Here is a 15,529-nt window from a genome sequence, read left to right on the forward strand (position 1 = left end):
ACGTGGAGCGGAAAACCTGGAGGACCCGGAGAAAAATCCACACGACCACGGGGAGAGAAACTGCAAATATACAGCAGGCGTCAGGGTCGGAATCGGGTTCGAACTCACGACCTCCTGCATACCAGGTGAGCTAGCTAACATCTCGCCACCGCGGCACCATTCTAACCACTGTGGCACCCCGGGGCTTAACTCCCGTCGTAGAAACGATGGTTTATGCACCGTACATATTTGTCTCACCAATGTCGTGTTCAATCACAATGCCGCAGGTGACAACAACACGCTCACCCGCCCAGCCACTCAGTCACTCATGCAAGTCAAGACGCTGCTTCTCTTTCTGCTTCTTCCCTCGCAGTGCTCGACTGTGGAATTCCCTCCTTCCACCATCGTCTCTGTTGCTGATATATATTTTAATAATGATTGGCCTTGCTCGATTGAACAAACACGTTAAACAAGTTTTTATTACAATTTTGGCAAGTGCTGTTGGTTGCTAGCCGTTTTAATGTTTTGGGTCAATGCTCAGCCTCTGTGTTGAAAAAATGTGTGCGGTATTTATGGTATTCTTAGAGCTATCGTGAAGGCTCATCCATAAAACACATTCCTGCGGAGGGAGCTGGTAGGAACGTTGGGTTGCTCGATCAATGGCCAGGGTCAATGGCGGCGCGGTGTATTCCGCAAATATGCCCGACTGAGGGCGGGCACAAGCCGGCGTGAGTAGGTTAAACGTTGAATTTTATAAGGGCACCACGGGGTGAGCAGCCCCTCCCCACCCAGCCCCACCCCTCCCACCCCCCACCCAGCCCCCCCCACCAAGCCCCTCCCCACCCTCCCCTCCCCACCCAGCCCCTCCCCACCCTCCCCACCCAGCCCCACCCTCCCCACCCAGCCCCTCCCCACCCTCCCCTCCCCACCCCCTCCCCACCCTCCCCTCCCCACCCAGCCCCTCCCTGCACGACGGACACAATAATGCCCTGTGGGCTGGTGTAACCAGGAGGTTCCTACCAGTATTACTTCATTGGTCAAGTTCATTGTGGAATGACGCACAAACATGTTTCAACTAATTCGGTAGCAGTGTAAGAACATATTTTCTCTCCATGTGTGTCTTTGAGTTCAACGTACGATATTTTTACTTTTAAGATCATACCCCAGTGAGAGTCGCCGCATTCTCTGGATTATTGCATGTTTGTTTGTGCGACCCTATTTAAATTACATTATTGACACAGAGCACAAGTTTGGGGTGCATCTTACTCTCTGGTGCATATTATAGTAATTTGAAGGATACAATATGTACGTGCATTCTTTTTGCTAGCCTTAACAAACATTTGGCAAATTGCAACCGTGCATTTTTAATCGAAACAAGAGGTAAAACAAATTTTGTATCAACTTCTCATCTGACAAATGTAATTTATTGTTTTCTCCCCAGACTCAGAGCTTGCGCGCCACGCTTTCAGGGGTTATAATGTTTACCGCTGGATATATTTATGTACACCGACATAATAAATATCGCTGTGCCCTATTTAAAAGCGTGTAATTTATTACTGCTGCTTCATACAAAAAAAAACTCCCGATAGCTTTCATGTAATATCTTTACAAAAAGAATAAAAACACCATCACAATATAAATGGTGTAACATTGTTATATTCATTAATAAATTAGCTCAGTTATTTGTTTGCATGTAACTATCGCAATATGCGACTGCGCGTTGCTTAATGTCCCAAAACGCAAATGGCTAATGATGAAGCAAACTCATGCTTAATTGATTTCACCCTGTCATGCATGTATTATTATTATTAGAGTAAAAAAACCCTCGCCGTTATTATTGTTGTAGTAATGTGATTTTTCGTCAAAGGAACACAGTTAGCGAGTTTATTTCGGTTGACGCGTATTTGTGAGCCAAGAGGTTTCAATGACGAAATCCCCGAATAGCGTCTCAAGGGCTTGCGAACAAAGTTCGTTCGTGTTCATCACGATGGACAGTCAGCTTCCCAGTTTAACACGGAGGCTTTCGCGACCAATATCGTCCATGATAGAGTTTATTTGGGTGAGATCGCTTAAATATATGTGTCGTTAAACCCCGCCACCACCACCCGACAAACCAACTAGTAAGGGTTTATATTCTTGGTTTTTTTCCGGTAAAGTCACGTAGGTAAAACATTTAAACTAAAATTAATAAAAGTAAAATAAAAATCACGACGTTTCGGAGGCAACACAAGCTTCCGTCTTCAGGTGGAACCGTCACAGCACGATAGCTGTATCAAGTAAGGGTTGTCACGTAATCAGAACGTGGCCAATTCGTCACCCATTTATCGGCACACATTTATCTATTTATGAGATCCAACCCCCCACCCCAAAAAAAAAAAACCTCTATCACGTGTGAGCTTTCCCACCAGCCGGTGCCAAATCTCACCGCCACAGAGCGTACCTGCCCGGAGTAACCCGGCCGTCCACCGACGTCCCATAGAGAGGAGGGTGGCAGCGTGCGCCGGAGAGAGGAGGGGGGGGGGGGCTCCGACGCACGGCTCACCGTGGCCGAAACGCCAAGAGGTCCCAGCGGCACGCCTCGCGAGACGTGGCGGGCAAGGGTTCATTCCAAACACGAGCGCGCCACTTATAGCGTTCATGCGCAGCCTTGCCCGCATTCACCATTGCCTTAACCGCAGGTCTTGATATTGGGGAATTCGCAGGGTTAAAGAAGTAATAACTGACGGTCCCTTTATCAATCCACTGTGGGACGAAGGTCTCCCCAATACACGTGTGTCGTGCGGATTCGTTCGACTATGCTGCACCACGGTGTGGTGAGAGTAGCTACCCGTCGGAGGCCGTTGACTGCGAGAAGGGCTGGGTGTAGATGCGGCACTTGTCGTAGTAAAAATAAAATATATTTATAATACTAATATTACAAATATTACAGAGAATACATAGGGGGAACATAGACATGGAGTAGGGAGAGAGGGGGTATAGAGAGAGGGGGTATAGAGAGAGGGGGTATAGAGAGAGGGGGTATAGAGAGAGGGGGGTATAGAGAGAGGGGGGTATAGAGAGAGGGGGGTATAGAGAGAGGGGGTAGAGAGAGAGGGGGTAGAGAGAGAGGGGGTAGAGAGAGAGGGGGGTAGAGAAAGGGGGTAGAGAGAGAGGGGGGTAGAGAGAGGGGGTAGAGAGAGAGGAGGGTAGAGAAAGGGGGGTAGAGAGAGAGGAGGGTAGAGAAAGGGGGTAGAGAGAGAGGGGGGTAGAGAGAGGGGGGTATAGAGAGAGGGGGGTATAGAGAGAGGGGAGTAGAGAGAGAGGGGGGTAGAGAGAGAGGGGGGTAGAGAGAGGGGGGTAGAAAGAGGGGGTAGAGAGAGAGGGGGTAGAGAGAGAGGAGGGTAGAGAAAGGGGTAGAGAGAGAGGAGGGTAGAGAGAGTGGGTAGACAGAGAGGGGGGGGGGTAGAGAGAGGGGGAAGGGGTAAGGAGAGCAGAGCGTGATTTCTTTCGTGAAATTTCTCATTTAAAAAAGGGGGGGGGGGGTTACATAAAGCAAAGCATTAAAAAAACAAAAAAAACGAAATGATGAACGAAGCAAAGTGCCGACTACACCGAGCATCTTCTTGTTTCCTCTGATCGTAAAAAAGAAAAAAAGAGAGCAGCGGGCTTGGTGAAGCTATGGAGGGGGGGGGGGGGCAGGAGAGGTTCACACATCATTCGCTACCGCCTGTCTTTGCCTTGTGAGGCAGTCGATCTCAGGTCACTCGGTTCGTAGTGCAGTGCACCAGCCGCTGCATGAACGCTCCCTCCACTGACTTTATACCCTTGACAAAACCAAGGACACTTCAACAATGTCGACGTAACCTTCCACGTCTGCATGCTCGTATCTCATAAATAGTTGTCGTTGTTTTATAATGTACTTGTACTGGCCCGGAGGAGTGGAGGTTTTTTGTTCATTTATTCTTCACGAATGTTTCCGCATTTTTCACGAACAAACGTGTGCGCGGGCGAACGAAAACAATGTTATTGTCATCATCATAATAATGATAGAGCAACTTTTTCAATAAGACAAACATTTGATAAGGAGTGTCATTTATCCTTCGCTCATGTTTTACATTTTTCACGAACAAACGTGTGCGTGGACAAACTAAAGCAATGTATTGCCATCATCATCATAATAATGATAGAGCAACTTTTTCAATAAAACAAACATTTGATAAGGAGTGGCATTTATCCTTCGCTCATGTTTTACATTTTTCACGAACAAACGTGTGCGTGGACAAACTAAAGCAATGTATTGCCATCATCATCATAATAATGATAGAGCAACTTTTGCAATAAAACAAACATTTGATAAGGAGTGTCATTTATCCTTCGCTCATGTTTTACATTTTTCACGAACAAACGTGTGCGTGGACAAACGAAAGCAATATATTGCCATCATCATCATCATAATAATGATAGAGCAACTTTTGCCATAAAACAAACATTTGATAAGGAGTGGCATTTATCCTTCGCTCATGTTTTGCATTTTTCACGAACAAACGTGTGCGTGGACAAACGAAAGCAATATATTGCCATCATCATCATCATAATAATGATAGAGCAACTTTTGCAATAAGACAAACATTTGATAAGGAGTGTCATTTATCCTTCGGTCATGTTTTACATTTTTCACGAACAAACGTGTGCGTGGACAAACTAAAGCAATGTATTGCCATCATCATCATAATGATAGAGCAACTTTTGCAATAAGACAAACATTTGATAAGGAGTGGCATTTATCCTTCGCTAATGTTTTACATTTTTCACATACAAACGTGTGCGTGGACAAACGAAAGCAATATATTGCCATCATCATCATAATAATGATAGAGCAACTTTTTCCATAAAACAAACATTTGATAAGGAGTGGCATTTATCCTTCGCTCATGTTTTACATTTTTCACATACAAACGTGTTTTACCGTCACCATCATAATAACGATAGAGCGACATTTCGCAAAGAAAAACTAAAATTTGATAAGGGGTGTGTCACACTTGTTCCACAACACTCCACAACACCGACATGCCCTTGGAAAGGTCGAGGGGTGCAAGATAAACTCTTAAGCGCAGCGTGACATTTTAAATAACCTTGTTTTTTCTGCTCAGATTATAGTGACATTGTTTTTCACTGCCGTTTTCCCTCTTAAATCTACACCGTCCGTTTAACAGGTCGCTTTAGCACACTCTCCACCGTGTACAGCAAACAAATTCAGTTGGACGGTTAACTCAAATGGTTTATAACTACGCCATTAAATATTCTTATTTTTAAAACATCACGTAATGTGATTTAAAGCTTTCGTGACTGCAGGGATTCATATTCTTGGTTCTTTCGGTAAAGTCACGTAGAAGGGAAATAAGAATATTTCGTAACGTGTTGTCACGAACTCGGCGCTTTTTATAAGGTCGGTGAATCCGATCACCCTCATGTTTTTTTGGCGAAGCTAAAATGTCAAATAAATAACTAGGTGGAGTGTGAAACATGGCGAAGGGGCAATTAAACATTCACGTAAGATAACCACCAGGCAGCTTTTTGTGGTTGTGCTGGCAAAGGTCTCACACGTGTTACAGGTTGGGCCCCGTGCTGTTCAGTGTGATGTCCGACGTTTTTGCTCCATATGCTGGGAGCTTCTTCAGCAACTGATTGGGCATAGTTACATGTTCTCCCTCGATTATATTAAGGTGCATCACCCTGGCATGCTAAATAAATAAATAATACATCTTTCCCAAATTTGCCCCTCCACAAAAAAGTTAATTTTGTATTTTTCCTCCATCTCATTGGCTGCACGGCCTTCTTAACAGCAGCACTGTTCGATACAAGCAAACTCTGGACCAGTTTTGATATTCAGCGTCTCACCTGCAGAGTCATGCTTGCCAGAACCAATGCTGGTGAAACTTGCATAGGCAAGGGACCCCTACAAGAGAGCCCTCTCCGGTATCACAACATATGCACAAGCGACCAGCTCGTCTGCCACACGTGTGACGAAGCTAACGGTAAACTTCGGCCGGTCGACACCAAACATCATCAGCAGCAACAGCAGCAAAACGGCGACTACGAAGCTGAGAGAAAGCGCGCGCGCGAGCGACTCCGTGAGTTCTTGTAGAAGAAGCTCGCGGGACGCGGATTGAAACTTCGGTGCCCGAATAGCCACGCGGTGCAATCCGGAGATAAAAAAAACACACGGGAGAAATACGCCATTTTTTAATTCACAATGCAGAACTCTAAACCATTGCAAACATTCTCTCTCTTCTCTCCCTCCCGAGAAGCCCCGGTCACGATGTATTTTAGAATGCAAGATGAATTACGCCCACGCACAAAAAAAATACACAATTCACCGGGTCCCCGATTGCACGTGAGGTTTTTGAACAATTAAGAATGAGACCGGCGGATATTAAAATTGCATTACCAGTAATATAACACACCAGCACATGACCTCATCCCGATAAGTTGTGTGTATTTTTAAATCACCACGAGCACAATCGTAAAAATCAGTGCGTAACTATATTCTTTGGTTGTTTCGGTAAAGTCACGTAGGTATAAGGTATAAAATAGAACAAAATAAATGCAATCACGATGTTTCAGCAATTGTTTCTTACTGTGCTTGTCCCACCTGATGGCGGACGCTTGTGTTGCGCCAAAAACGTCGTGATTTAATTTATTTTATATTTTATACCTACGTGTCTTTACCGAAAGAACCAAAGAGTATGGATCCCTGCAGTCACGAAAACTTCAAATCCAGATTCCTTAGAGCCTAGTCTCACATGGGTTGGACCAGAGGAAAACGGTCTCGGGTGTGGACCAATCAACTTCAAGGACAGCTATATTTGATCATAGTTATGTTTTTGTTTGCATTATGGCTGCAGGTATTGTGGTCTATGCAAACATGACTTCTTGTAAAAAAACTGTCAGTTTTGTTGCCAGATAGAAGGGTAAAACAACAATTAGCAGTTATAATTGTCTTAAAACTGCATATATTCCCTAATTCACGTGTTACTATTTCTGTCTCTCGATATAATTCTAAATGTGTATCTCCATGCATCCATACGTAGATTTAAGTTTTTGTAAATGTTTTGTTTGTTACTGATCATGTTACAAAACCACATTTGTGATTCATGTCATCATAATAGCATTGCAAAGTATATGGAGTTATTGGAAAGTGTTTTAATCATTAATATTGGTATATTGCATTCCACGACCTAATTGAGTTTAAATTTCGATTTCTCGACAGACCTGTTTCTTCACCTGAGGACGGCTGCTTGCGTTGTGGCCGAAACGTCGTGAGAATTATTTTATTATGTTAAATTTTTATTATTGTATTACTTCCCTTCTACGTGACTTTACCGAAAGAACCAAGAGTATGTGGCCGCTATAAATTTCCACGTGATAAGCTACTTCATTTAACTATCAGACAATTATAACTGTTAAGAAAAATAGCTGTATAACTCAGTGGGCCTTACCTGGTAGAAAAAAATGATTTTTTTTTTCAATATAGGTTTTAGTGTCTACTGTCAGGGCACATATTGGAGGTTATGTGTCGACTGTGCATCTACTGTGGGATCAGGCGGCGGGTGGAAGATTTAGTTGTAGTTTTTTTTGGAATAGGCGACTTTGGAATTAAACTAAACGACAAATTTGAGGAGGGGTCCGTAATGCAAACGCGCTCACCTGCACAACCACCGCTCCCCGACACGCACGCACAGAGAGACACTTACGGGACGGACACGCGTCCACAAAGAACATGGCACAAAAAGTTGGTCGAACCAACTCTAGAGTTGTGCCGCGTGGTTCTTCTTCTTCTTGTTGTTGTTCGCCACGATTGTCCGACGTTTCGCCGCACGAGCTGGGAGTTTCTTTCCATAAACGTCTCCCTATACCGGCCACCTCGCCCCGAACCATTCTTCGGGAGCCGTCTTCATTGATTCGAGCGCTGCAAAAGCTCCCCCGGCAACGTGGAGCGAAACGTCGGAACATCAAAACCGAACAGGCGGGTGTACACACACGCCCAAAACCACACGGGGTTGACAAACAGTCGCCAATAACCGCGCTACAGCAGCAGTACGTTAAAAACTTCACACCACCCCCCCTTTTGACTCTCTCACTCACCCGTGACTTCTTGGGAGTTGCAGGTGATGGCCGTGTACGCCAGGAGGTAGAAGAACAACGTGGCAGAAGTCATCGTTAACATCGTCGTCTCCTCGATGCCGTCGTCTCACTCACGAGATGTGTTAATGAGCTGAACGAGGATTTCTGTCCGTCGGCTCTGGCTGGATACGTCGGTCGGGTTTCCGCCTGTTCCCCCTTTTTATTCTTTTTCTGCTGCCGCTGCTCTGTATAAAATTTCACCGCCCACACCCCCGTCCCCCCCCCCAAAGTACACACACGCGCAACCCACCCAAAACCCACCGCAACACACACACAGACACACACAGAAAACCCCGAGGAAATTATGCTTAGTGTGTAAAAACACACGCAGCTTGTGGGCGTAAACGTCCAACTTTAATGCGCTTAAAGAGTAAGCCAAGAAGATAATGAGTGTATGTGTGTGTCATCACGCTTTATGTATTGTTAAGCACATTCTTTAAAGATAACTAACCCCCCCCCCGTCCTCCACCCCACCCACACATCGGAACAACAGCCTCAGTAAGTCTCAAGCCTCATGGGATCTGAGCTCCTGTCAACAACCTGATGATGCTACTCGCGTAGCCCCGCTCTCTGCCCCGATCATGAGTGTAGCACGGGGCCAGTTTAAAAACAAATTACCGGAGACAAAATCCTCCTAATTTTCACAACAGCTTCTGGTTGCCACCAGGTCTGTCCAGGGCAAACCGGGACGTTGGTAACCGAACTGTTATTCTATACTCGTATTTACATACGAGCTTAATTTCATCCCGCGGGCTCTATTGATGTGGTCAAATAAATTAACCAATTATTTAACTAATAACAAAAATTTATCTCATGAACAAGGCTATTGCTCAATTGAAAATTGGGTTTGGTTTTCTTCGTGGAAGACACATTATGTTACGCACTGAATATCATGGCCTGGATTTAGCGGGGGAGGGGGGGGGAAGGGACATTTATCCACGGTCCAAGATTCATATCGGCCCATGAAAAAAGATAATACGTCAGTTTTCTCTATTGGCAAATATGTGACTGTTTTGTCATTATTTTAATATGAAGCATACATAAATAAAACGATTAATTAATTGATTTCTGGTTTTATTTTTTTCGGTTTTAATTTCATCCTTCAATTTTCTCCGTGTGACACTGAGGGTTGGGAATTTTATCAGTGTCTCTATGTGTATGGGGAGGGTGTCTTTTTTCTGCCCTAGTGTCAGGGACATAGATACCAAAAATGTGGCCTCGGTGAACGAGTTATAGGTCGAGCATGGTGAGGGCATCTTGCACGCAAAGAATGAACCACATCAATGAACCGGATACGCACGTACCACGATGCACATAACAACAAACGGGTCTCCCGTCTCATCCTAAGCTGCACGAACAGGAGCCGATAGCACACTTGCGTTAGGCTGCCGATGTTTAAATCTTCATTCAGTTTCAATTATTAGGTATAGCCCTGTGAGCCGTGCCGCAGCAAACAAAAACATGAACAAGGAGCATCTTAAAATGACTACGCGCAACAGGAAAATTCAGGAAAAAACAGCAAAGTCTTCCAGAATACCACATACCGACGTTCAAAGCTAATCGTACCACTTGTATAGCAAAATATTAAACAAATATTAGACCAATTTTGCTTTCAAAATCAGCGTGCAGTGAAATGGTTTGAAAATTAGCAGCCTACTCGCTTTAATCGGTACGGTTGGAAATTACGATATACATCTGGGTGCAAAGTGGGCGCCTGTGATCCAGAGCTTAGAACGAGGGTTGGTGGGTCACACAGAGACTTGTGAAGCTTCCAAAACCACTGGGCCGCGAAGTGGCCAGAAGACAAAAGTGGCCGAAGTGAAATTTGGTTTAAGCACCTCCGCACCTTATTCTGCATTTTTTTTCTCGAACCTCGGCCACTCATGAAATGTACAAACACTAGAAGAGACGACGTTCCACAGCACGTGAGGTTGCGAGATTCGTCACGTGTAATAATCATCGTATCCACGCACGGAGCATGTGACCTCATGGCCATTCGAAGAAAAGAGGATTACTTTTTTTACGCATTTAATTTAGGTCAAGTAACGTTAGAAGGGGAAGTGAGTTAGGTAAGGGAGGCAAAATAATTGAGGTGTCAGAGGCAAGGGAGTGAAGTATGGGGAACAAGGGAGTGAGGTGTGGGAGTGAGGTGAGTGAGGTGTGGGAGGCTCAGGCAGTCGGGGATCAGGGCTCTGAAATTACAGCCCTCAGATCCGCATGTGGCCCCTGGAATGTTTTATGTGGCCACAAGGGAGGCTCGGTGTTACCCCAGGTCTCAGTGGGACTCTGAGCGCAGATGGGGAGACACAGAACGTTACAATGTAACTTCAAATTCATCCGAATGACCGAAGTATAGGAATTCAATATTGGCACAAAGTGTTAGCACGCTGCCCACCCTGAACCCGGTGGAATGCACAAACTGCACTCTTCCAGAACTTTTTTGCTTGGTAAACTCATATTTATCTGCACGTGTTTTCAATTCTAATTCTCTTTAAAAAAATGTAACCTTCGTGGAATCTGCGAACGATCAACTGAAGTTTTCGGCAAACATTCCGAATATGCATAACAATAATTCGGCCTCGTTGTTTTTTGTTTCCGTTAAAAAGTAAAACAAGCAACAACGCTGAACCCAAGTTACAACAGAACCATACTTCACCCGAGTCTGATCGCTTCTTGCCTCCCTAGCAACAAAGCTGCTGCAAAGTATATGTTGAGCAAAGGTTCAACTTACATTGATTATAATGGCCCAGTAAATAAATAAAAAAAATTATCCTTTACCTTCCATGAATGCAGTCGGTCACAGGGTTCACATTTTCACTCCCAACACGGCGTTCTGGGGTATTCCGGCCCGTTTCCACCGCTGCTGAGAACACCACAGTATATATAGAGGACTGCAGAGCTTGGGCAATTGTTGGTAGCTCCGGCTAACCATGCGGCTGTCCCTGTCACCTTCCCGCTCGTCTGTGGTTCCTCCTCACGCCTTTGAGTCGTTATCTCTCTTAGTCGAGAGTGAATCCTGCGGTGTGGTCGCGCGTTACAAATTAATTTCTTATTATTATTATTCTTTAAAATGAGATGCCAATTCGGTGTCAACCTAACCCTTGTTCTCAGGCTGTTTAGCAACGTGTAGATGAATTTTAATGCGTTGATTATATCGTACTCGTTGTGTGAACGCTAATCGCATTGTGGTCTGGGCAATGTGTTGGTTACATTTACTTCATTGCTGTCATGTGTTTGACTTTTTAGCTTTTTTCATTTTTGTCACCCAAATCAGACGTATCCTTGTCTCCTGAGTTATCGCCTCGTTGAACTCAAATTCAACTTGACTCAATGATTAGCAGCATCAGCAGAATTAGTAACAGCAGCAGGTGTAACAGCATCAGCAACTCCATGATTATCATCGTCATTATCGTCATCAGCAGTATTATCAGCAGCATCAATACGAAAGTCGGCAGCAGAAGCATAATCATCAGCAGCAACATCACCAATCTTGAGTTCTCACCAGGTTAAACAAATCGATTCTAACACGTAGGCTTTCGCGGCAATTATTATCAGTCTACAAGGTTTTTTGGATTAGATCCCATAAATAAAAAAAATACTTTATTTTGTTCTGGGTTACCTATGAGCTTTAATACCATTCTATTATGGGTCAAGTGTCAATGTGTTTCTGGGAGAATAAAAATTTACATCTGAAACTAAATTTTCAAGATCGTGATCCGGGCTGTTAATGTGTTTTTCTCAAAAACGAGCCTGGACTACCTTATGGAAACATGTGTAGCGCCATAACAAGGCGCTATAAGCAGCTTACCTGCCACCACGCTCACGGCCTACAGGGGGCAGCCGAGAGAGAGTGAGGTGTGTAGGGGTTGACCTAAGGTCAAACCTCCTCCCCCCTGGGGGACCCGTGACCGGAGGTTGACACCCTAGACCCCCCCAGGGGCTGGAGGCTGAGGGGGATGGGCTCCCCCCACCCCTTCCTAAGACTCCTTAAGATATAAGACCCTCTAAGACCTTTCAGAAGGTTATGGAGGGGGGGTCATGAGGGGAGGGGTAAGCCCGACCTGGGGATAAAAAGCCCACCCTCTGAACGGGTCCAGCAGTGTTCGCCAACTCAAGCTTGAAAAAATCTGAAGACCTGAAGACTGGACCAGCACCCGGGAACCCTCAACCGAGGCTCTCGTTAGAGCCGGGTTGTAGCGGACCCCAGGTAGCTCGGACACCCTGGGACCCTCCCCGAGGCTCTGGTCAGAGCCGGGGTGTAGCGGACCAGGGGTAAGCCCCGTACCCTGCCTGGGACGGGTCGGTCCAGTCTTCCTTTAGACGCCGTGGCAAGGGACCGGTGTGTAGAGTAGCCCGGAGTGTGTGGGACGCGCTAGAAGAGTTGTTATAATAAACGCGTTGCCTCCAGCAGACGTCTCCGTGTGGTTAGTTATAGACACAGCACATGTATTTTTGGATGGTTACTGTTTATTTGTACAGCTATTATATTAGCTGCGCCTAAACCTAGCAGAGTTTGTAAATCTACAGCAATGTCTACACAGGTTAGTGTGGTAGCCTTGGGCCACATTCCATGGCGTGCCTCGTGATATTTATAGCTGGACTCTCAGTTTGCTTCTTTGTTCCTTGGCACCGTGAGTAATGATGATGATGAATGGATCATTGCTGATGGACTGAGGATGATGATGATGATGGCGACAACAATGACTACTCTTGATTTGAAACTTATGTGACTGCAGGATATACTCTTTGGTTCTTTCGGTAAAGTCACGTAGAAAGAAAATAAATTAAATAATAGAATACGACGTTTCGATTGCAACACAAGCAACCATTATCAGGTAGAACTAAATTTGAAAGATACAGAACTTAGACACGGAGACACACAGACAGACACACAAGCAGAGAGACAACACAGACACACAACATAGACATAGAGACCGAATGCCTCTGTGTCGAGGCCTTAAATAGAGAGAAAGGGGGGAGTTGGGCAGAGAGATAGGTGGGTCTGTTGTCTGTCTCTGTGTTGTCTGTCTCTGCTTGTATGTCTGTGCCTCTCCGTGTCTGTGTTTTGTCTCTCAAATTTAGTTCTACCTGATGATGGTTGCTTCTGTTGCAATCGAAACGTCGTAATTTATTATTTTATTTCTACGTGACTTTACCGAAAGATCCAGAGTAACTACTCTTGTTGGATGATAATCAACACCACCATCCTCCACCACCACTCGTCCATCATCACACCCAACACCATCCTTCACCACCTACAAATCATTGTTTTAATGCGGTGGGCTCACACGAAATTGATTTCTCTAAGACGAAGGTACTTTGCAAGCCCACTGGCTTTCAACAAAGATTAGTTCATGAAGTCATCCATATATATAGACACAGACACAATTTCAACCGAGAAGATGGGTACAAACTGAGCAATCATTGGAAGGACGCTATTAACCTGGTTAAGTCATAACTGGCTGTGATGTTTCCATCCTATCTTCCGATGTTAGTAGTTATTTTCTATTCTCTGGTTTTACATTAACTGGTTCAATGTCTCGCACTAAAACAGCCACCGTGGCTCGTTTCTTCGATGTGGCGGTTGCTTTGTGATCTTACATTGACATGCTAATCTCTCACAATACAATGACCACCAACGCGCCTTCGTCATCGTGGAGGTAGCTCACATTGACATGCAAATTTCTCACTTTAACATCACTAGCCCCGCCCACTTCGTTTATGCCCCTTGGGCTACACCTATTGAAAACCTTTTAAACAGCCTTCCTCAGCAGCTCTCCCCACTCTTTTTTCTCCTGATGACGATTGCTTGCGTTGCGATCGAAACGTCGTATTTTTTTGTTATTTCTTTGAACCTATCTATGTAACTTTACCACAAGACCAAAAAATATGAATTCCTGCAGTCACGAAAGCTTTAAGTCAAGATTTGGTCGCGAAAGCCAACCTGTAATTTTAAACGTTTAATAATAATTTACAAGGCGCGGTTTACTGTGGGAAAACACAGCCTCACCCTAACCGGTGTAACCAGTCTGTGAGACAAACCATTACTGTTTTCATGGTTACCATGTGGTTTTTGTATAAATATATCGATTGCGACTTTTACACCCTGACATTGTGTGTGAATGTAACACCACATCTCCATAGTTGAGTACGGGCTGCCGCGTGGAACATTGCAGGGCGCGTGTCGTGGTGTTTATAATTTAATTGCAGGTTAAGTCAGTTCGTTTCTTTGTTCGTGGTCGCTGCTCTGTGAGTTGTTTTACATCACGCCTCGATGGTGAGATGTCCACCACCTCGCCTGGTAACACAGGAGATCGTGGGTTCAATCCTGACCGTGATGCCTGCATATTTGGAGTTTGCATGTCTCTCTCTGTGTTCGTGTGGATTTTTCTCTCGTATTTACCTCATATTTAGAATCGACATTACGTGTTGAGAGCGTTTGTCTGCTATAAATATTTATGTAAAAAGCCACTTTTTTTGATTTAATTCGTGGCCAGGTCGCTTCTGAAAAAAGAGCTATATAGCGAAGTGGGCTTTACCTGGTAATATTAAAATATATCACGTAGGCTTACGCGACCAATATTATTAATAATAAAACATTTTGGTTAGATCGCGTTATTTATAAATGTGTCATAACTTTCCACCACCCGACACGGCCAAACAGGAAAAAATATGCCACGTTTACAAAAGACAAATAGTTCACTACTTTAGCCCACCTGTGTGTTGAAAAGTGAATCAGCATCGTTTACATTTTTGAGTACGACGTTTCGCTGGTAATTACATCCATCATCATCGGCCAATTTGCCAGAATAGCGAAGCCCTCCACCTCCTCCCAGTCTTAAATAGAGCAGCAGGGTGACGTCATCATTTAACCCAATCTGGTGCAGTGATTTGAGGCAGAGAGGGGGAGGGTATTGTAATTATATAATATATTGGTAATCATTCAATTGTTATTCATTAGTATTTGTTTCCCATATAAGGAATTGTAATTGTAATATATATTTTATTTAATAATAATAATAATACTAACTAGCACTGTTTTAACCAGTGACATGATTTCCATCCTTTCTAAAGGCCTTAACTTTGCCGTTACCCCACGCACAATTCCAGTGGATGAGATCATTGCTGAGGTAGAATCAGCGGTAAAACTCCTTCCACATAATCAGGCAGAGATGACTAGACACGAGGTTACCAAAATAATTGAGAATAGCAAGTACCAAAAGTAAATATTAGCTCGAACGAAGCAAAAGCCTTAAGGGAGCTTCGATTAAATAAAGATATTCAAATCCTGGCAGCTGATAAAGGCCGCACTACTGTAGTGATGTCACAAGCCGAATATCATAATAAAATTAAAGATTTACTAGACGAAAGTACTTACATTAAAATG

The 15,529-nt window shown here is 44.3% G+C and overlaps 2 protein-coding genes across 2 annotated transcripts in view; one reads left to right on the forward strand and one right to left on the reverse strand.

Moving 5' to 3' along the window:
* Positions 1–8,176, reverse strand: part of LOC133359428 (papilin-like) — a 35,168-nt gene extending 26,992 nt beyond the window's left edge. The window contains exon 1 of the mRNA XM_061577841.1: positions 8,097–8,176. Within this exon, the coding sequence (XP_061433825.1) occupies positions 8,097–8,176 (80 nt within the window). The remainder of the gene's footprint in view (positions 1–8,096) is intronic.
* Positions 1–15,529, forward strand: part of AP3M2 (adaptor related protein complex 3 subunit mu 2) — a gene marked incomplete at its 5' end in the record, with an annotated part of 280,782 nt that overhangs the window by 139,802 nt on the left and 125,451 nt on the right. The gene's annotated exons all lie outside the window — the stretch shown is intronic.

This window comes from Lethenteron reissneri, chromosome 65 (assembly GCF_015708825.2).
Source record: "Lethenteron reissneri isolate LAM-NWPU_2019-01 chromosome 65, ASM1570882v1, whole genome shotgun sequence".
Classification (NCBI taxonomy): Eukaryota; Metazoa; Chordata; class Hyperoartia; order Petromyzontiformes; family Petromyzontidae; genus Lethenteron; species Lethenteron reissneri.